General features: G+C 44.9%; 1 protein-coding gene across 2 annotated transcripts in view; it reads left to right on the forward strand.

Annotated features, from left to right (window-relative positions):
• The window catches only part of COL6A2 (collagen type VI alpha 2 chain), a 79888-nt gene that overhangs the window by 34922 nt on the left and 21679 nt on the right, over nt 1-23287 (forward strand). For both annotated transcript variants that reach the window (XR_007244839.1, XM_048500772.1), the window contains exons 15-27: nt 510-572; nt 1983-2045; nt 3258-3320; nt 4282-4344; nt 5234-5284; nt 6922-6957; nt 8165-8227; nt 9994-10056; nt 11192-11227; nt 12055-12100; nt 14490-14642; nt 16574-17020; nt 18448-18486. Coding sequence is in view for 1 of the 2 variants with exons in the window: in XM_048500772.1 (XP_048356729.1) it covers nt 510-572; nt 1983-2045; nt 3258-3320; nt 4282-4344; nt 5234-5284; nt 6922-6957; nt 8165-8227; nt 9994-10056; nt 11192-11227; nt 12055-12100; nt 14490-14642; nt 16574-17020; nt 18448-18486 (1186 nt within the window). In the remaining variant the exon portion in view is untranslated. The remainder of the gene's footprint in view (nt 1-509; nt 573-1982; nt 2046-3257; nt 3321-4281; nt 4345-5233; nt 5285-6921; nt 6958-8164; nt 8228-9993; nt 10057-11191; nt 11228-12054; nt 12101-14489; nt 14643-16573; nt 17021-18447; nt 18487-23287) is intronic.

Below are 23287 nucleotides of genomic sequence, written 5' to 3' on the forward strand. Positions count from 1 at the left end.
AGAATTTTAGAAGCAAGCCTTTATTGGCATAGACAACAGTACAACAATAATTAAAAAACGGATTAAAAAGCATATACAATACAGGAAATAAATGTTAGGTCGAAGGAAATCTACTGGCGTTCGGTAATTTCCAGGAGAAAGTCTGCCACTATCATACAGAGAGAAGGATCAGGCTTGTCCAACAAGTAGTGTAATCTAATTAAATCAGGGAGATGGGGTAAATGTAAAGGAGTAAGATTCACATACTTGGATCTGATTTCCTTGAATCTGAACAGTGTAGTAATTGGTGAGCCAGAGATTCAACTGAGCCATCGTTACATGGGCACAATCTTTTAGCCTTTTCTTGCTTATTAAATCTGCCATGCAACAAGGCAGAAGGCATAACATTGAACCTGGCGAGCATTATGGCTCTCCTTTGAACGGGGTTTCATTTGGAGAATCAATTGAGCAGAAACCAATGAAATGCCATATCCGGGTTGTGCTTTGACTGTTTCCTTCTTTTGACTTAGGGCCGTCGAGGTGATCCAGGCCCAAAGGGGACCCCAGCTGGTCCTGGAGCCAAAGGAGAGAGGGTAAGTTTGGCAGCATTCCAAAGCCAATGCTAGGAGTTCCCACCAAAATTGGCAGGGCAGGAAATGAGAAAAATATATCCCTATGCATTTGGATTCCAAGTCGAGAGAGTACAAAACAAAGTGAATGCATATTGTCAGGGGTGGGCTTCTATTAAAGATAGGCACAATACAACATCTGCAACCCCAAACCAACCAGGCAGTTAAATGACTCGTTAACCCCTTGTTTGGTTAGTGTGTTCTATGACTATGTGGTTTTACTATGTGGTTTTACGATAGAATTTCTGATGACTCCCAGAACTACCCATGGTCACTTCTGAGTTGTTCTATGCCCGTGGTGGCAAACCTTTGGCACTCCAGATGTTATAGACTACAAGTAATCACTGTAATCTATGCCATGTCCCAGCGAAGCTCCCAGTGCACTATAAATGTGTATAACTCAACTACAAAACATTTTAATAAGCAATTAAAACACATTTACCTGTCAGTTATCCTTGCCTTACAGTCAGGGGTGGATTGAGGGGAAACTGTATCCAAGGCATATGCATGCCCTGCGTCCTGGCTGTGGTGCTTCCCACCCCCAAACACCCCCGCCATGCCCCCTCCACAGCCCGGCCATGCCCTGTCCCCACCACAGCTCCACATGGGGCCTTGTGCCCCCCTGCCCCATTGGCGCTACATTACTGTTTACAGTCAGCTATACAGTTCTGCACGTAGTCTGGCGGCAGCCATGCTTGAATGTACAGTAGAGGATTGCACTTCATGTAGAAAGAGAACCACCTTTTTATGAGTGCACACAATGGGGCAGATTTGGACGCAAGGGGTTGCTGCTCTCAACCTTGTTGCAAGCACAGCCCTGAAGGACAAGGTCGTGGCTCCTGGATACAGTTTGTTTGATGGTAGGTGCAGCATGTCCTGTTCTGGAGGCCTTAGCTAGCCTGATGTGATCAGACTTCAGAAGCTAAGCAGGGTTGGTCCTGGTTAGTATTGGAGACCACCAGGGAAGTCCAGGGTTGCTACACAGAGGCTGGGAAAGGCAAACCACCTCTTGAAAACCCTACCGCATAGGTGTCAAACTCATGGCCCTCCAGATGTTATGGACTACAGTTCCCATCATCCCCTGCCAGCATGATGGTGGCAGGGGATGATGGGAACTGTAGTCCATAACATCTGGAGGGCCGCGAGTTTGACACCTGTGCCCTATCGGGTCAGTATAAGTCAGCTGCGACCTGATGGCAGTTTCCATCACCAGATGTGGCATCAGACTCTGGGGAACCTGCCTTTCTCATATGTCCCGTCAACAAAGAAAGTTCAGAGGATTTCCTCATCATTTATATTCTTCAGGCCAACATTTGGAGGTCCCGCCTCCATCCTTCAGTGAATGCATCTAAATTACCGTTTCTTTACTCGCAGGGTGATCCTGGTTCCGAGGGCCTACGGGGGCTAGCAGGAGAAGTTGGGAGCAAAGGAGGAAGGGTGAGGAAACATGACAAGATTTCAGCAAATGTTTCAGGCTGCTCTTTCTTCTTCTCCAAACAGGCCCATCTCCCTTGATGGCAGCTTGCAGGAGGTTTCTGCACTGGCAGCAGTAGAAATACTTCTACCTTCCTCATCGGTTGAAGTTGGGTTAGGTATAGCAATGAATCTATGAGCAGTCTAAAGCTAGGAACCTTGGAGAATATTGAACCCCTTCAGCGGGGGGCTAGGGTTGCCTGCTGCAGCTGGCATTGCGCCAACAAATAATGTCACTTCTGGTACAAAACTTGAAGAGATGTCATTGTGTCGGGATGACACTCTAGGATTCCTCCAAACTCTGTGGTTAAACCATAGAGGTCTGAGTGAATCCTAGAATATTGCCCTGTTGCAGTGATGTCACATATGGCTTCACACTGGAAATGACACATGGTTCAGGCAAGCACTCCATATTTCTTCCCTGCCAGCTTGTGAAGCAGTAGTGGGGAAAAAGAGAAGGGGAAACAGGAACCGGGTTAGCCAAATTGTGCAAATAGCCGGAAAAAACAGGCAGGTTGGCAGGTTGAAGATGCGAAGCGGCAGAGAAGGTCTCTTGACGCGATGTGCAAAGTAGCAAGCAGCAGACTCTTAATGCGATGTGCAAAGCAGTACACAGCAAAACGCCTATGCGCTAAAGTGCGTTTTCGCAGGTCTTCATCAGTGCAAAATTGTTGCAGTAATACCAATTTTCAACCAGTCAAGCATTATTGCTACTAGTTACCAAACTGTGCTATGAATCCTTCACTGGATGTTACCTCTTGAATTCATAGTAGTCTAACCTCATGTGTGTGTGTGTGTGTGGGGGGGGGGTGTTGTATCATCTCTGTTGGATCCTACCACCAAGTCAAAGATTTAACAAACATTACTCCCTGTGGTCAGCTTTATTTAGCTACTCCACAGGCAGCTGAATTGGGATCTCAAAGGAGGGTTAAAGTTCCACTCACGACCTATACAATCACAGCTGGCAATGTGAGAGCACAGTACCCAACCTAATCATTCAGCCCAGTAACATTCATATTCTGTTATTCCTTGTTATTTTCCCAACATGGTCCTGGAATTAAGTGGATCAGCAGGATACATTGACTACATATAACATAGCCTGCAGTTGCTGGCACGTTCTAGCTACATCTTTGAGGAGGAGATATCTGATTCTATCTTCATTTCTTTGTTTTGCAGGGGGAACGAGGACTACCTGGCCCACGAGGCCCTCAAGGGTCTGTGGGGGAGGGAGGCAAGCCTGTAAGTAACATCTGAACACATCCTGACGTGTCAACATTCTCTGCTAAAAATCGTCTTTGAAAAATGTAGATTTTACCGTCCCTGCGTTCCTGAACTCCACCAAATTATTCAGTGTCAAGCATTAATTGAATTCTGTCTCCCTCTCTCCACCCCCACCCTGATATTTTGGGAGTCAGTTCACCAGGAGTAGTCCTTATTTTAGTCACCCAGATATAAGTGATGATAGAAAAGAATCTTCACACTGGTTGTTTCCACACAAGTCACTTAAAACATTTTAAAAACATTTTGGACCCCCCCCCCAAATAACACGATTTTTGTTCACACTCACCCCCTTGAAACGATTCCTGGGTGCCATTTTTTGTTTTTCCCTGTTTTTTCTCCAGTGTGCGGACAAATCAGTGTTTCTATGGTTCACAGCCTCATATGGCAGTTCCCTGCGTCTTCTGTCATTGATGCTGTGAAGATTAAGCCTTCCAATAGTTCAAAAATGCTCTGAGATGCTCCAAAAACAGGGCAAGGGGCTTTGAAGGCAAGGAGTGAGTTCACAAAAATAGCATCTTAAAGGAACAGCAGCACACAAATGAAGCCTTTTTTAAAAAAAGTTTCAGCCAAAAGAATCACTAGAAAGGAGGATGCATGTAAAAAATTTTTGAGGCTGCAAATAAAACATTTCGGGATAAAAACAATGCAGAACTCCTTGGTGGAAACATTTTATTTCCTGCTTCAAAATGTTCCATGCGGAAAGGGCCACTGTTGTTTAGGACTGTAAATTGGCAAAAAATGTCACCTGGAAACAGAAGGAATCTCCTGCCAGGGCTACCTTTTCATTGATGAGGCTGTAGAATAATAAGAGCACTGATTTTACACCACCATATTCACGTTCCCAAAGTTCTAAGAGACCAGAGTGGGCACTTTCACATTCTCATGTTTACTTTCTTTACTTTCTCTTACTTAATTGCAGGGTTCTCGAGGAGATGCTGGTGATGCAGGACTAAGGGGTGACTCGGGCCTTCCAGGACCAAAGGTAATGTGGACCTGAATGTTAGCGCTAGCCTGCTTTAATGGAGAGGACTGTTTTTTTCTCAAAGATCTAGGCTACGTGCAGGAGAGTTCAGTGAATAACTGCTAGCCATGGTGACCAAAGAGAACTTCTTTATTTAGTGACTAGGCTTGGAGATTCGGATGCAACAAATACCAGAGTCGGGCCAAATCTGGGCAAATTTGGGCATATTTGGGCAAAAATCAGCCGAATATACCCTTCCCGAATCTGAACAAATTTGAATGCAAGGTATTTAAGCTTGGGGTGGGGATATTTTTCTGTTTTTTTCACGTTTCAGCCTGCAGGGGGGCACATTTTTAAAGTTAGCAGCACCAAAATTGCAGAGTATGATCCGGGGACTGTCCTGATGATGCCCCTCAAGTTTGGTAAAGTTTGGCTCAGGGATGGCAATGTTATAGACCCCCAAAATGGGTGTCCCATACAGATGGACCAATGCAGATAATTTTATGCCCGAATAAATCCAAATCCGAATTTTACCGAATTTTAGGGCATTTACCAAGCCTATTACAGCAAACCTCTGAATCCCACTACTTGAAGCAAAATGGGGAGACTTGCCTTGGTATGAATATCCTATTTGTTGACCTTTCAAGATAACTGGTTGGCCACCATGTGAAACAGGTTGCTGGACTAGATGGACCACTAGTCTGATCCAGCAGAGCCCTTCTTTTGTTCTCAGTGTTCCTTTTAAAAGTTCTTAATATTCTGCAGCTGCTCCATGCATATTTATTCTTAGCTTATTAATTGCGCTTCGCTGCAGATGCATGGAAATTTTGATCAATATAGAACGCAAGGGGAGTATCTGGCATGCTATGTTTTCTTTTAAAAGTCTATTCTTTCTCTTTTTTCACTCCAGGGAGACCGAGGAAGACCTGGCTTTAACTATCCTGGCCCCAGAGGGCTTTCGGTAGGTTCGTTTACATATTGTATGTAAGCTCATATAGAAAGCTTCCACAGCAAGCAAAGCACATTTGCCGCAAGGCAAAAGTATATGCGATGTTAAGACTTTTTGGCACTGTTGCACTACTTGACGTTTGATCCTCATTTGCCATTTGGCAGCCTGTTCCTTCAATTTGAAAAGATTATTTGCTAGCTTTTCGTAGTCAGTGTTGGTGTTCACTTCCCTGAATAGTTTGTTAACGTTTGCAAGTTTAGTATCTTTTATATTCCACTTCTGGCTCCACATCAGTGGTGGGATTCAGCAGGTTCACACCACTTCGGCAGAACCGGTTGTTAAAACAACCAGATGTTACATTATTTGGATCCCACCACTGGAACCAGTTGTTAAATTATTTGAATCCCACCACTTCTCCACATCATTTATAAACAAATCCAGCAGCACCAGTTTCACAACCAGTGCTGGAGTAGCTCACATAAGAATCCATTATGAAAACTGTAAATTTACTTTTTTTTCCCCCTGTTTCAATATTGTTTAACTAATTAATTGTTCTGTATAGAGGATTTATCAGCAGCCATACTGGTTCTTCTTCAATGCAGTCTGTTCTTGAGGGTACATACTAGTATGTTTCTGTCAGAATTCCATTTTTTATTTTTTCAACATACACAAGAACAACAACAACAAAAACACTTTCACGCCACTATCACATCAATACAAAACAAGAACATGAAATACAAAAATGGAAAATGACCAAATAATGACCTCCCACTCTCATTATCGAACCCATTTCAATATGATATATTCTATAATCTAAATTTTAAAAAATAATTTACATCTTTCAACGTTATTCTTCACTTTATACCCTTGTTCTTGGTTTTACGAATAATATGAACAATCCATTCCCCATGTATCTTTCTTTTATTCTTTTATTGGCCTCTTGTTTGCAAAGTTGGTTGATTTGGCCAATTTTTTTGTACATTCCATTAGTTTATTTTCCCAGTTTTCTTGATGAGGGCATTCTTCTGCCTTCCATTTTGTCTCAGGTATTAATCTGGCCACTGTACCAGTGAACAGTTATCAAGTACCAAGCAGTTCTTCTGAGATTTTTGGAAAATTCTTTGGTATATGCCTAACAACATAGTTTCAGCATCCATAACAACTTTTTTTTAAAAAAATTGTGTATTTCTGAATGAATATGTTTCAACTTTTCCACACAATTACCACATATGGTAGGCAGGCATGGACCCTCACAGCCATACTGATGTCCCTACGCAGCTGAGAGGCATGACCTCTACAAACAAAGGGAAAAGTGGCCAATTAAAGCACTTCCTGGCCAACCATTCGCTCACAAGCAGCTGCAACCCACCTAAAAACAAAAGAATCGTGGATAGCGTGATTCTCAAAAAAAATGTTTCAGGGGACTTAGCATGGGGCAGCCTCACTTTAGGGGTGGGATCCGTGAGAAGTTCCCCCCCCCCAATGTGTTTTTCCCATCCCCAGCACCGGTTTATTGTCCCATGCAGAAGGGGTCTGAGACATGGTTGGCCACAAGTAACATTGATTTTAAGAAGAAGCACTTCCTTGTTACCTCTGAGTCGTTCATGGCCAAGCAAAGCGAGTGCTGACTGATTTTTCTTTGTTCCCAGGGTGAAAAGGGCGAGAAGGGCGTTCAAGGACTGGAGGTATAGTATGATCATATCTGTTTCTTGAGCTGGCAAATATGGTAATAAATTATGCTCTGGTCTCTTCAATGAGTAGCAAATTAATTTCTCTGTATAGCCCTCAACATGGAGGGAAGGCAGCATGGTGTAGTCCAGTCTCATCAGATCTTGCAAGCTAAGCAGGGTCAGTACTTGTAATGGAGACCTGCAAGAAAGACGCTGCAGAGAAAGGCAATGGAAAACCACCTCTGCTTCTTGACTGTCTTGAACGCCACTAGCTAAGGTCACCATAAGTGTCTTGCGGCTTGATGGCACTGTACACAAATGTACACATAGCCCTCATGGGGTTGCAGATGATGCCTGAAGGACTACCTTTTAGACTGTAACTACTTTACAAGGATTCCTGCCCCTACTGTGATGTTCACTAAACCACCATTGGCATGGTTTGGTCCATCATCATAATCGGGTTTTTTCCCCATCAGAGGAAATGTACTTTATGTACTTTATGTAGTCCCAGGCAATTTCTGCACAGAACCTCAAAAATGTTTGCCAAATATTTGCCAAATGTTTTCTATGCTCCCCAATTTGTCCGCACTCACCCCCTCGAAACGATTCCCAGTCACCATTTTGTGATCATTCTGGGTTGTTGCTCTTTTTGATTCTCTGTGGATTCAATACTATGTCACTTCAAAGCCTCATGCTACAATTCTCATAGGTTGTGTATGCAAGTCTTCAAATATTCAACTCCCCAAAATATTTTTAATGATTAAAATAAATCGGCAAGCTGACAGAGTGAGCTCAGAAAATGGCGGCGAGGACGGCAGAGTGGCATGGGAAATGTTTTAATGAGATCTGCACAGCAAATAAAACATTTCCACAAAAGAATCGCTGAAGTGAATATGTTTCCACAAAAGAATCACCAAAGAAGAGGATCCATTTAAAACATTTTCAGGCTGAAAATAAAACATTTTGCGGGGGAGGGGGGCGGGATGTGGAACTCCACAGAGAAATAATTTTATTTCCTTCCTCAAAATGTTTTATTTTGGTTGTGCAGAAAGGGCCCTAGATTTACCTCACCTTTAAAGTGGAAGTACAAAGAATAGCTCTATGGAACCACCTTCCAAGAGTACAGGGCAACAGGGTGCTGGTGGTTAGACATAGAAGCGTTCAGAGAGAAGAAGAAAAAACCTGAGATATCTAAACTCTTGATACCAATTCTTTTAAACAGGGTGGAAGAGGGGACTTTGGACTGAAAGGCCCACCAGGACCAAAAGGAGAGAAAGGTGAACCTGTAAGTAGACCATTTTGCTGTAGATAGGAGGGCAGTGTCAACCTTTCATGAGGCTGAATGCCATCTAGACTTGGTGGACATTTTTAGCATGTCCAAAAGTTCTGAATTGGCCCAGGTTTCTTGCAAAAGTATTACTGTGAATTTTTTTAGGTAGCTGCAGAAACAGGTGTTAGTAATTTTGTTCCCTTATCCTGCAAGATAGGAGCTTTGCATGGGAGTTCATGTTGTGTCGTGCTGATGCGTTCAGAGTTCCAATGTCAGATGACACATATTGGATGCAGCCATTGTTGGCCCCCCAAGTGTTATCTTTGATAGGAGTGGAGTTAGGGTCCTTCATCACCCTTTGATAAGGTAAAGCTATTGGGCCATTGTCAGAGGGGCTAGGATTATGTATCTCAGCTGTCAGCTGCCTGTTAGTCATCGTGGGATCAATAGGGGGACCGTACAGTGGAACCTCGGTCTTTGTCGATAATCTGTCCGGGAAACCTCGGCGAAATCTGAAACCGATGAAAACCGAGGCAAACACTGGAAAGCAATGGAACTGCATGGGTCGCCATTTGTTGTTGCAAAATTAGCGCGCGCCGACAAAATCCGATGAAAGCCAAAGGAAAAGAATCAACAAAACTCGAAACCAACAAAAATCAATGACAACGAAAACCGAGGTTCCACTGTATGTCCAAAAGGCATTTTTGATTATCTCCCAATCTGTGTTGCCAAGTAGCTCTATTTGTTTTTACACAAAGAGTGAGCACAGGTGGTGTAAGTGACTCTTCACCATCTCAGTTTTGGAATACATCCTGAAGGGGGGAACTGCATGAAGCCCAGGAGTTTGGGGAAGAAGGAAATGGTCCCCCTGTCCCACACAGACCTTTTCCTTCCCACATTATCTTAGGACAGCTCCTTCAGGAAACACCAGTGTTACGCAAATAAGTTAATGTGTGAATGGCGCACACAAGTGTATGCATGTCTTTATGAACACGAATCCCAGAAACCCAGGCATGCCCTTTTCCCAGGCTTGCTTCCAATGTTGCGTAAACAGACACGGGTACATTCATGCACTACAGTGGCTGCAAAAATCATGGTCGTCACATGGCTGTTTCCCTCGACAGTATCTCAAGCTGCTCTTCTCCCATGTTTACTTTTAACTCTTTCTACCCTGTTTCCCCGAAAATAAGACGTCCCTAGAAAATAAGACGTAGTAGAGGTTTCGCTGAAGTGCGAAATAGAAGGCATCCCCCGAAAGTAAGACGTAGCAAAGTTTTTGTTTGGAAGCAGGCCCGACGAACAGAACACAGAAAAATAAGACATCCCCTGAAAATAAGACATAGCGCATCTTTGGGAGCAAAAATTAATATAAGACACTGTCTTATTTTCGGGGGAAACACGGTAGATCTTGAGACTGAAAGGCACTTTGATCTCATTTATGACAAGCTGGTTTTGTTTTTCAACCTCTTAACACAAATGCCATCTTGAAACACAAGATTGAAACACAAACGCCATCTTGGTAGTTCATGCTTTTATTGGATGCGTATTATTTATTGCTTTATATTTTTGTTTTATGGCTGTTGTGACCTGCCCCGAGCCTGAAAGGGGAGGGTTGGTATATTACATTTAATAAATAATAACAACAGCTTGATGGTACTTTCCACCACCAGACTTAAATTCCTCTAAGGAAGTCAGCCATCTTCTATCATCACTGGAATATATTTCTGATTTGCAGACACAAATATGGATGGATTCACAGTGACCCACTTCTCTCTTTCCAGGCTGATGGTGGCCCAGAAGGTGAACCTGGACCCAGAGGACCTATTGGTGATACTGGCCCTGAGGTATTCCACCTGTGTGTCTTGGTGGAGGTCATCACAATCACTCACTTGTCCCCCCACCCCTTCCGTAGGTGTTCTGGTATTGATTACTAGGACCTTCACTAGCTATGTGTGCAAAAATTGACACCCACGAACATGTGATCCAAGGTTTCAAACGAGAATGACAAAACAACCCCAAATGAATAACCTGACCCTAGATAACAGAGATTTCAGGTGCCAAAGAAGAGAGAACAGATATGACCTGAATGCAGACGCGTAGTGGCAATGGGGACATCCGGGGCTGCTTGTCCCGGGTGCCACCATTGCTGTCACGTGTCAGGGCCGGGGCCGGGGTCAGGGTCGGGGCCAGGGCTGAGGTGTGTCGGGGGGGCAGGGCAGGGGGCAGGAGGGGGCACACGGGCAGCTCATGCTCCTGGCGCAGTCTCCCCTCCCTTCATCACTGCCTGAATGCCAAATCTAATTTTTAAAACCCACATAACTATGATGACTATTCTGAATCTGGAAGGATAAGTGAACCTTTTCCCCTATGATAACTGTATGTCTTTACTTCATTATTGAACTGGGGATGAAAGGTGGAGACTAAGTATTCTTTACTCAGAGGGCAAACTTGTCCTTCCTTGAATGGCGCTTCAAGAAGCAGCTCTGATAACACAAAGCAAGATAAGCTCATTCAGTGAAACAGGCTGGTTCAATTCATAGGGAGGCCTAGAAATCAATCAAATAAATAAAATAAATGGGGTGTAGGGTAATTTATTTCCATTGATTGAATGGAACATTGATTGAGTGGAGTTCATAGCCCCTCATCTTATTGGGAATTCTCTCTGCAAGATAACTACTAGTGAAAGCAACTGCCCTATATATGTGAAATATTATGTACCAATACCTGCCAGAAGCTAAGCAGGTTTAGCCATGGTTACTATTTGGATGGGAGACCACCAGGGAAGATGCTGGTATGCAGAGGAGAGCAATGACTTATTTTATTATCCCATTATCTCTTTCCTTGAAAAGCCCACAGCCGCGGGGTCACCATAAGTCAATGGAGACTTCACAGCTCACTTTATCTTGACCTGAAAGAACTTAGCAGAATTTCGGTTCCTCTTGCAAAAGCATCCACATTCTCTTTTTCCTTTCCTCACAGGGAGGCCCTGGTCCTGCAGGAGATCCTGGCTTAACGGTACGTTTCCCGGCTGCTCTCACCGGCTGTTTCTCCCAGGGAATTTGCTGCTCATTTCACATCTGTGCCAGTTGTCTGCGGAATATCATGAGGAATACAAAATGATGCCCCCCCTCTCTCTCTCCCTCTCCCTCTCCCTCTCCCTCTCCCTCTCCCTCTCCCTCTCCCTCTCCCTCTCCCTCTCCCTCTCCCTCTTTCAGTGAGAATTGTGGCAGAATTTGTAGCAAGTATCCCTTTATAGACAAAAGCAGAACTTTGAGACATTCTCTTGTGCATGGGATTTCATTTTGGCGCCTATGATTTCATTTACGGGAGAGATCATGAAGAGTAGAAGAAGAATAAGAGTTTGGATTTATACCCCCTTTCTGTCCTGTAAGGAGACTGAAAGGGGCTTGCAAACTTCTCATCTTCCTCTTCCCACAACAGACCCCTTGTGAGGTACGTGGGGCTGAGAGAGTTCAGAGAGAACTGTGACTAGCCCAAGCAGGCATCATGTGTAGGAGCAGGGAAACAAGCCCAGTTCACCAGATAAGAATGCCACTCATGCAGAGGAGTGGGGAATCAAACTTGGTTCTCCCGATTAGAGTTCACCACTCTTAACCACTAGGCAGAGAAGGCAGAAAAATGAAATCATGAAGGATCGTGTAGCACCTTAAAGCCTGGCACATTATAAGTCATTAGTCTTTAAGGTGCCTTAAGTCTTTGGCTGCACACCTACCCCAGCAGAGATGCAGGTCTTGCTGGAAGCTCTCCTGATAACATGCCCAGCAAACCAGGTGATTTTTGGCGTGCACAACAACGCTTTCCTTTCTGTCTTTTGTTGATAGGATTGTGATGTGATGACCTACATCCGAGAGACCTGTGGGTGTTGCGGTGAGTTTCTTTTGGAGCTTCTGAGTCCTCGGGCACTTTGAGACTTCTCTTTGGCTGAAACGGTGCAATCAGTCAGTTGTCATCATGCAGTCAATTTCCATAAACATTTCTGTGGTACAGAGATGAGCAGCTGGATATTAACTAATCAAGAGATGGCGTCCAAGAAGATGATGCTGATAGATTTTTGCGCACAGAGATGGTTGCTCGCTCTGCAATCCCAAGCCAAGTGATACTCTTCTAAGCTTGTTGATGTCAATGGACTTAGAAGGGCATATCTCTGATTAGAAATTCACTGGTAGTGTCTCAGTGGTGGAGAACCTATGGCACTCCAGATGTTCATGGACTACAATTCCCATCAGCTGATAGGAATTGTAGTCCATGAACATCTGGAGTGCCATAGGTTCACCACCACTGTCTTAGGATCTTTGTTGATGTTGTTGTTATTTTTCCATAATTAATAATTAATAATTTTTATTGAATTATAAAATTAAAACAAAGTCTTGGATTCCCATATACATCTGTATAATGAATTTAATTGACATAGACATCCATTTTAATTAACACAGACTTCTAATCTTTGCCTAAACACAAATCTTACTTTGCTTATTTTAAAACTTACCGGGAAACTTTACCTAGGTAGAAGTTAGTTTCTCTTTGCTGATCTGTTGTGTTTTTCAAACTTCTTAAAAAGAGTTATCTCCAAAATGACTAAACAAAGGAGCCACGAATACTACAATACTGTTTCATTCCATTGTTTAGAACTAATCGAAAATGTTTTCCATCCAATTTGTTTACATGCCGCCTAAACCGCAAAGCCTGAGACAGGTAATGAAGGACGTCTTGTTTTAAGATAAGATATTAAAGGTTCCCAAGTTTCTGTCTACAAATTGATTAGACAAGACTTTGGAGGAAAGCACTAAACAGTCTCCATAAAAATAGGGGGGGGGGCCAAATTTGTTTCCAAGCCAGCAGAGCAGAAGGAGGGGCTTCATTATTCCCTCCATCCTACCCCATGTGGTTTTGCTAGCTAAAAAGAGTTGTGGGGGAGGTGTGAGCTTTTGGTCTTACTCCCGGTTCCACATGTCTCCTGGTCTAATCAGACCTTTACAGTGCTATTCTAAGGACACTTTCCTGGGAGTAAGCCCCATCAAATATACCTGAGTAGGATTCTGAGTAGACCTGCTTAAAATTGTAGTGCCCTAGGACCAGTGGTGGGATCCAAAAATTTTAGTAACAGGTTCCCATGGAGGTGGGATTCAAACTGTGGCGTAGTGCCAGTGGGGCTGGGCGGGGCATTCTGGGGGCGGGGCATTCCTGGGCGGGGCTGTGGCAAGGACGCAGCTACTGAGCCGGTCCTTGGGCGGGAAACGAATGCACGCAGGCGCAGGCTGCCACGCACGCCGGTGCACCTCCTGCTAGGCTGCTTCAAGTTCTGCGCGCTACTGCTGAGAGGATGGGCGTAACTAAGGCAAAAATCACGTGGCAAAATCACCAATTAGTAACCCCCTCTCGGCACACACAAATAATTAGTAATCTACTCTCGGGAACCTGTGAGATCCTCCTGGATCCCACCTCTGCCTAGGACTCTTCTGCACAGCAAATGTATAACGCGTTGCAGTCATGATAAAGGAATCAGTTTTCCTGTTTTCCCGTTCACATGCGTCCCGTGCAGGCAGCGATTGGAGGCCACGGAAACAATCCAGGTTGCTGTTGTGCCTTCGCACAGAGATGTTTTTTTAAGTTTTTTTAAGTTGTCCTGCAACACATGCGTAGCTACGCAGGCATGCACAAATGAACCTCCACAGTCCTGCTGATGTCCCATGATATGACCGGCTGCACCTGCATAGCTACACAGCTGCCATCCACAAAATTAAAAAAGAGGAAAAGGGGGCCTTCCTGCAATGGCGGGTGGCTTCTCCCTCACCGTGGAGGATGGGGTGGAAAGGAAGGAAATAGAGAGCTTTCTGTCTGGCCGTTTGCTCGGGAGCGGCTCCAACCCAGGATTTTTCAAAAGGATCGCTTCTTTTGCGATTTTCAGAAAACCTGGGTTGGGGAAAATGAAACAGGGGAGACTTGTTTTGGGGGCGGGACATATACAAAGTCCCCCCCCTAAAATGGGTTATATAGCGTCCTACACCCCATATTTCTTGGCCTGTGCAGAATGGGCCCTAGAGAGGCTTTTCTGGTTGTAAATAAACAGGCTGAGCATTGCTGAATCCCTCCTATGTCAGGAAACCTCTTTGCTTTCAGCAGGCGAAAGTAACTGAAACATGTAATCTCTCCCAGTCAGAAAAGGAGGCTATAAGTGATCTCTCTTGACTCTTTCCCCTGCTGATTTCTTGACCTGTCTATGTAAGGTCTTTGATTACTGGGTCTCTGCTCTCCCTAGATTGTGAGAAGGTTTGTGGCCCCTTGGACATCGTCTTCATCATAGACAGCTCAGAGAGCATCGGCTACACCAATTTCTCCATGGAGAAGAACTTTGTCATCAATGTTGTGAGCCGACTTGGTTCCATTGCCAAAGACCCCAAATCGGAGACAGGTCAGTGGTGTAACTTTCAGAGTTAAATTTCACAGCTCCAGGAATGGGGAGCTGGCTTATGTTTCCTTTTTCCCAGCAGATTTCTCTCACATTCAAGCAACAGTGTTTACTTCTCTCCTGGTGCAGGGAAACCTGTAGGTTTCTAGAGGTGCACACTGTTTACTTTTGCCCTAAGCTATGTGCTCTGATGTGGGTGTTAGGCTACTTCTCAATTTCTCTCAGGCCATTTGTGCAAGCATTACTTACCCCGCAGCTGTTTGCTTCGCAGTGGTTTTTCCCACTGGTTTTCGGTCGCACAGAGATTCTTTCCGTGAGGAGAGTTTCTACCACTATGTCCCACCAAGCTGTACCACCATTTTGCCTGCCCGTTCATTCTGTGCAACCTCTATTTGGAAAGGTGGCCTGCCGCTTCCCCCCCCCCCCTTTTTTTTTTGGTGCTGTCTTTCGTCTAGCATTACTTTGCTAGACCATGTCAATTTCATGTCAATTCCAAGAGTCTATCGCTCCAGGGTGAAATTGTTCTGCTTTGGAATTGTGCATTGTTCAATGGGGGAAAACAACAGACAGAGGCCCCTTCCGCACACGCAAAATAATGCATTTTCAAACCACTTTCACAACTGTTTGCAAGTGGATTTTGCCATTCCGCACAGCTTCAAAGAGCATTGAAAGCAGTTTGAAAGTGCATTATTCTGCATGTGCGGAATGAGCCAGAGATTGTTCTGTGTGTAATGTGCTAACTTGTCATTCCTTTTATTATTGTTGTACCCTCCCCCTCCTCGAGATCTTTCGTGTGCCCCAAAGGTTTGGGAGAGAAGGAGGAATGTCTCTTATTTGGCCTGATGTAGGGGGAAGGAGAGAAATAGTAGGAGTTGCTCTTACTGTTTCCTATCTCCTTCAAACCTCACTGCATGTAACAGAAGAGCCCACGACTCCTCATGAGCCTTTCTGAGCACGTGGAAAGCTCCTGGGAGAACGGCGAGGTGCTTTGTAACTTGCATTGAAGATGGGAAAAATTAATATCTGAAGTGCCTCTCCTTGTTTCTTGCCCACTTCGAGCATCAGAATGAAGGACAGAGAGCACTGCCTGTATTTGCCTGAAGGGATGGGCCAGTGTGTTGCTGGACAGCCTTCTGTTCTCATCCCTGGGACCTTCTCACCTTCCCTCATTGCCTCCTGACTATGGCTTCACGCATAGCAGTTGCCACTCTTGTGAGTCTGTGGAGAAAGGTGCCTTTGGTCCTTTCCACACAAATCTCCTAAAACGTTTCTAAAACATTTGTAAAAAGTTTTCATCCCCCCCCCCCCTCCCTTTTGTTCACACTCACCCCTTGAAATGATTCTTGGCTGCCATTTTCCGTTTTCCCCTGTTTTTTTTTTCCTCAGTGTGTTGGCAAATTAGTGCTCCATAGTCTTATATTGCAGTTCCCTGAGTCTTCTGTAGTCAGTACTGTGAAGATTAAGCCTTCCCAAAATCTCAAAAACACTCTGAAATGCTCCAAAAACAGAGCAACGGGCTTCTGCCGGCAAGAAGTGACCTCACAAAATGGCATCTTAAAGGGACAGCACACAAATGAAGCCTTTTAAAAAAACGTTTCAGCCAAAAGAATCACTAGAAAAGAGGATTCATTTAAAACATTTTGAGACTGCAAATTAAACATTTTGGGGGAAAAAACAATGCGGAACTCCCTGGAGGAAATCCATTACTTCTTGTCCCAAAATGTTTTTAAAGTGTCTCTGCAGAAAGGATCCCTGAGATGCTGCGGAAGCCAGGGACCCACCCTAAGTCCTTGTGCCTTTTTGAAGAGCAGGACTGGTCCCTAGCATGAAAAGGGTTGTGAGTGTGGATTTCAGCAGGCAGCTGACAGGGCCATGTGACCCAGAGGGCCGTGAGAGCTGTTTTTCCAGGATGGTGTGGTTTATTTCCTCAACAGGGGCCCGAGTTGGAGTGGTGCAGTACAGTCACGAAGGCACCTTTGAAGCCATCCAGCTCAATGATCCGAACATCAACTCCCTCTCCAGTTTCAAAGAGGCCGTGAAGAGGCTACAGTGGATAGCAGGGGGCACCTGGACACACTCCGCCCTCCAGTTCGCCTACAACACGCTCATCAAAGAAAGCCGGCGGGAGAAAGCCCGGGTTTTTGCCGTGGTGGTGACTGACGGGCGGCACGATCCCCGGGACATAGACTCCCAACCTCTCTGCGGCGGGGACGTCGACGTCACCGCTATCGGGATTGGGGACATGTTCCACAAGGAACAGGAAGAAGAGACCCTGAAGTCCATCGCCTGTGGCGACGACGGCAAAGTTCAGAAGATGAGGCTGTTTACAGAGCTGGTGGCCGAAGAGTTCATTGACCGCATGGAGTTCGAACTCTGCCCAGGTTGGTAATGTCTGCCTCTGTGGAGTCCATCATAGGAGAAAAAAATAAATCTTATTTATATTCATTTATTAAAACATTTATAACCCGACTTTTCTCTTGGTCCAAAGTAGCTTACAATGATAGTTAAAATGTTCCAGCTGAAAGCAAAGGTAAAATAGCAGGTCTCAAATCCCTTACCTCCCCTTAAAAGATGCCTGCTGTTCTAACAGGAGCAGCAGTGGCGTAGTGGTTAAGAGCAGGTGCATTCTAATCTGGAGGAACTGGGTTTGATTCCCCGCTCTGCCGCTTGAGCTGTGGAGGCTTATCTGGGGAATTCTGATTAACCTGTGCACTCCAACACATGCCAGCTGGGTGACCTTGGGCTAGTCACAGCTTCTCGGAGCTCTCTCAGCCCCACCCACCTCACAGGGTGTTTGTTGTGAGGGGGGAAGCTCAAGGAGATTGTAAGCCCCTTTGAGTCTCCTACAGGAGAGAAAGGGGGGATATAAATCCAAACTCTTCTTCTTCTAACCCGTTCAAATCCCTGGCTTTTTATCAGATATTATTCTGGGAGCCATAGTTAAGGCTCTAGCACAGTGGTTCTCAACCTTCCTAATGCCGCGACCCTTTAATACAGTTCCTCATGCTGTGGTGACCCCCAACCCTAACATTTATCCATTTTACAGATGGAGAACACTGATGCAGAAAGTCTTAGGTGACCCCTGTGAAAGGGCCGTTCGACCCCCAAAGGGGTCCCGACCCACAGGTTGAGAACCACTGCTCTAGCAGCTTCAAATTGAAAGGTAACCTTTAAAAAGGAGAATAAAAATAAGGCCAAGGCTGATGGCACAAATTAAGGTGAAAACATTCCCCCCCCCTGCCCACCATTTCCCCCCACCTAAGTTTAGAGCTCTCGTGCCCAACATTTTATGGTGCTGCAGGGATACTCTGTTTCTGAAGCTTTTTGCTTAAGGCTTCTCAGGAACGTTTGCTCTGCAGGCTCCGCCACTGGGTGCCTTTTCAGCCCAGAAAGTACATGTTTGTATTCAGCTCATCCTGCCAATTCCGGCAATACATAGTTTCCCCTTTTTATTCTCAATAAGCTGTCTTCAAACACACACAGACTCAATATGAAAATCGGATTTTGAAATCGGGCCTAAATGTCTTCGAGGACAGCTCTTCGAAAATAAAGAAGGGAAAACTATATATTTCTGGAATCGGCAGGACAAGCTCATTACTAGGACTTGGTCTATGTTACATAATTTTATATAAAGGACAGAAATGTTTCTTTCATAGCTCCTGAAAATTAAATGTATGGGATAAGATTGTGTGGGCGCTGGAGGAGGAGAGGGAAGTGTTACAGGAGAGGAATGTCTTGCTCCGGTAACAGTTTTTAGAGGGTGTCTTGTTCCTCACCGTCCTGTCTAATATTTTCATTCTCATTTCAGATCCCCAGATTGTCTGTCCTGAGCTGCCATGCCAAACAGGTAAAAACAGAAATGATCAGTCCTACATTCACAACACTCTTTGCTGCATAGTGTTACGAATGCCCCATGGAAGACAAACTAGCCCTTTTCCATTGGTACGGTCTTGATGATCCAGTGCCCAATACTGTGTGCAATACTTTCAATAGACGCTGTCGCCATTTTGGGTGAATGGTTTTCTCAACTTCAGGTATACACCATTGGAAAACAAGATTATGAAAGATAGGAGTTCATATATGCTCCTCCCAGATAATGTGAGCATTCATACAAAATGGCAGCCAGGCATATTGGGAGAATTGGAGGTACTTTTCTTGTGGTGGGCTGGACTGGCAGCACTATAATGACTGGAAATGGCCCGTGTGAAGTTCTAGCCCAAAAACTGAAAAAGGGGAAGGGGTTTTGACCGGAGTTTTCAGTTCTACCATTATTTCCCCCCCCCCCCAAATTGTTCATCTGTCTTTGCGAGTTATCTTTTGCAATATCACCTGTTTTGCTTGAATGGATTTGTCAGTCCAAACCTAACTTCATGAAGATATCTGCATATGCGGTTCTCCATGGGGGTAGCTTTCCCCAAAAAAACATTGAAGTCCCTACCACACACAGCCAAACTAGCCATGACCGCTACTATTTTAAAATCATTTGAAAGTACTGTGAGGGCTTTACCTGATAGCAAACTGAGGCACTCTTGTTCTCCCCCCTCCATTCAGCACCTTATCAAGTACCAAAATGGCCACCCTCCCTCTTCATCCAGCAGCTTTGTAAGCATTTGAGAAGGTGGGGGAGGGAGACAAGAGCACCACACTGTGGACCTAGTCAGCCACTGGGAGGGGGCCTCATGGCATTTCAAAATGGCGGTGGCCATGGCGATGCTATTCATATCTACATTGGGCCTCAGGTTTTCTATTTTGGAATGAGAAAGACCGTCCAACTGGCCCCATTTCTGGGGGGAACAGCCAATCCTCTTGGGCCAGAGACTGAAATCAGGTAAGCATTTAATAGAAGCAGCAGGGGCAAATACTGCATCTGGATGAGCATAAGGTAAGGTGACCAGATGGTCACCTTTGTGAACTGGGATGGGGGTAGGCGGCCGCGCGCGCGCGCACAGCCACAGGAGCGCACAGCCTTCTGGGGCGCTGCCGTTTCCCACCCTGTGACAGGGCGGGAAACGGCAGCGCCCCAGAAGGCCGTGCTCCTGCGGCCATGCACGCGGGAGGCTGCCACACTGCCTTGCGCCCCAGAAGGCAGTGCGGCAACCTCCCAAAAATCGGGACAATTGAAATAACCCACGGGACGCGGGACAAATTGTTTGAAGGCGGGACTGTCCCGCTAAAAGCGGGACGTCTGGTCAGCCTAGCATAAGGAAGATCCCGTTTAGCATTGTTGCTGGTGGGTTTGGAGCAGACAGTTTAAGAACAGCCACATTTACAACTTGTGGTTATACATTGCCGGAGAATTGAACAGTCTTAATGCTTTCTGCCTTTCCCACGTTTCTGGCTGCAGCTGCTTAGATAAACTACTGAACTTTTTTGTAGCATACCTCATGGTCTGTCCCAGCTAGGGCTGGGCAGGTAACTTCAGATTGCAAGATGCTATTTATCCTTTGGCTGTACTGGGCTGAATAATGCAGCTATGACTCTGGATTCAAGGGTTAGAACTATGCTTAGCACTATGAAATCAAAATGACTGATAGGTATATTAGGAGCTGTTCTGTGCCGATGCCTTTCATAACTGACTGGGAAAAATAGATTAAAATGGGTGAGATCAGAACCCCGCTAAGTTAAGGCAGGAGTGGCAAGTTAAGTTGATTAATGGATTTTAATCTACTAAGGTGCCACCTAGTATTTCTCTCAAAAGTATGAATGACTGTTTAGGTTTTGAATTTTACTCTTTCTCCATTCATAAAAGCAATTAGGTGTTCAATCACTGCCCTTGCATATATATATTACTGATATAAAAAACAAACAAACAAACTTTAGGCCGCCCCTAAAGGCAAATACGGGAGACAGTGCCCTTTCCTAAACAACAAAAAACAAAAAACTATCCTTTTAGATCAGTATGTCCTTATTGTTATATTTGGGCAAGCTCCAATGTGACCTCAGAATTCTAGCATCCCCAGCAATTCCCTTCCTATGATAGGAAAAGGAGAATCATCATTCGCGGCTTTTAGGGGGGAAAATCAGAACCCATGTGTCCTGGAGGAGAAGAGCGTATAGGAACATCTTGCCTTCTCGCCTTCAAAAAGTGAAAGAACTCATTTTTTTGTTTCCGTTTTGGAAAGTAAGCACTCGTATTGTTGAAGGTTTGCTAGCTGAAGAGGCAGAGTTGGTGAGGGCTTGCCAGTTAAATTGGCAGAATTGGTGAGGGTTTGCCAGCTAAAATGGCAGAATTAGCGAGGGTTTATTAGCTGAAGTGGCAGAATGCTGAGGGTTTGCTAGCTGAAGTGGCCCAGTGTGGCAGTGCTGGCGCTGAAGGAGTGCTGTGGCCAAATACTGGAGGGCGTTAACCATCTTGCTCTATCTGCGTGGCTTGTAACAGTGCAGTAAAAGGCCAGTCTTGTGCTAGCGTTGCTTTTGATCTCAGTAGCTAACTGCTATGAGTGCAAAGTTGGAATAGGTGAGACGGGAAGCTAAAATGAGCGGATGGTGGTTGGGAAGCCTGAAATGCAATGCAGGGGCCGTGCAGTTTCTTTCTATCAGACTATGAGCTTCAGAGCAGTTTTCTTTGACTTTGTATGTTCTTTCACCTGCAAAACTGAAGCTAGCACAGCAAACCTGAACTGAAAACCTCCACCTTTCATTCATAATGTGGTCCTGAACACAGTTGCCCTCTTCTGAGGCCACTGACTTTTTGAAGGATGTAACTGCCCTTCTCCCAAATAACCCCATAGATGGGGCACCCCTGCATCTTGAAATGTCATTCCTCAAAGGAGGGAAAGAATATTTCCTTCTTTGCTACTGAGCATAGGTAAGGACAAGAACAGACTGGACCACTCAGTACTTGAGGGGCATAGATGGGACAGGAGCAGTGGTGGGATTCAAATAATTTAACAACTAGTTGTTTACAAGCACCATTTTAACAACCGTTAAAATGGTGCTTGTAAACAACTAGTTGTTCTGCAGAAGTGGTGTGAACCTGCTGAATCCCACCACTGGACAGGAGTCATTATAAATGTGACTATCGGTGATATCTTGCTTAGTTACTGTAGACCAGGGATGTCCAACTCTGGCAGCGTCAGATGTTCATGGACTACAATTCCCATCAGCCAATTGGTCATTCCAGCAGGGGCTGATGGGAATTGTAGTCCATGAACATCTGAACCGCCAGAGTTGGAAACAACTGCTGTAGACACCTCTTTATTAAATAATATTTATGACACCGGTGAAAACATCAATATACCTTTTTGGTGTATCCCATCTAATGAGGGGGACTCATGAATGGGACTTTTCTGTCTGTTTCTCCCGTTCTATAAATACTGTGTGACAAGCAAACAGGATGTAGAGAACATCGCACTGAAGTCTTAAATACGCATCCCAACTGGCCTTTGGTCTTATGGGCAAAGTTCTTGGCAGTCCAAGAACATGCTGAGCTAACTAGTCTCTGTGGTTCTGGTCGCCCTAAAGTTGACAACTCTGGATTGAGAAATTACTGGAGATTTTGAGGAGAGATTTTGGGAAGGGTGAGGTTTGGGGAGGGGAGGGGAGCGATTTCCATGAGGCATAATGTCATAAACTCCATCTTTTCTTCCGGGGACCTGATCTCTGTCGGCTAGAGTTCAGTTGTAATCTCAGGAGATCTCCAGATACCACCTGGAGGCTGGTAACTATGTAGCCACACAGACCTGGGCCACCACAGCTATGATCATGGTGGTCCCCTGTGGCCTAGGAACAAGGCAAGTCCTCCTAGCCCCTCTGGGGCTATTTGGTTCAGCTTAGTAGGGTAATTTTTAGGGTAATTTTTCTCACGCTCAACAATATCCTGGGGACTTTTCCTCCATTTTTCAGCTTGTCCAGATTATATTTGTCTCTTTGTTTGTGGATACTTATGTAGAGAGTCTTGTTTGGTTTGGTTTCCAAAAAGAGCCAAACGAAGGCTCGCTTAAAGAATTCTGTGCTTTGCCGTTATGTTGGCACTCCGGAGTTAAATGCCCTTGTTGCTTGCCTATAGATAATTTCAGTAGTAAAAAGTCAGTAATGCTGGAACAGCTGCAGGAATTAATTCATCCTTTCTGGAAGCAGCTACATTTGCACACAATGTAAATAATTTCTGAAACACCCAGTGTCCGGAATGGAATATTCCTATGTTTTTAATAGATTTTAAAAAGACTTCTAGTGTATGCTTTTTTGTAATGTAAAGCTTTGCATTATGAAATACTGTAAATGAGAATATTTATTGGAGTACTAAAAATCAGACACGGTGGTAGGACTGTTTGCAAAGGATTACTAATCAGCTACTATTTCACTAGTCTGATGGGCCTAGTTTTCACTGAGAGGGACTAGTCTTTGTGTGGGCTGCACCACTTCAGACCCAAGGAAGGGGTTCATATGAGGGAATGCTCTTAAATACAAAAATGCTTTCCTGCCGATAGAAAATGTGTATCTCAGGGAGAATGTTGGGCTAGAATAAGGTGACCAGATTGTCACCTTTGTAAACCTCTGCACGACCAAGGCGGAAGCGGGAGCGCCAGACATGTGCGCACACGCGAGCCGCCATGGGAGTTCACTGCACCTTTTGGAGGCGCTTCACACTGGTTTCTACCGGCCCTGCTTGAGCAGGGTGGGAAGCGGGAGCCAGAGAGGCTGGTCGC

Source organism: Sphaerodactylus townsendi, linkage group LG01, assembly GCF_021028975.2.
Source record: "Sphaerodactylus townsendi isolate TG3544 linkage group LG01, MPM_Stown_v2.3, whole genome shotgun sequence".
Lineage (NCBI taxonomy): Eukaryota > Metazoa > Chordata > Lepidosauria > Squamata > Sphaerodactylidae > Sphaerodactylus > Sphaerodactylus townsendi.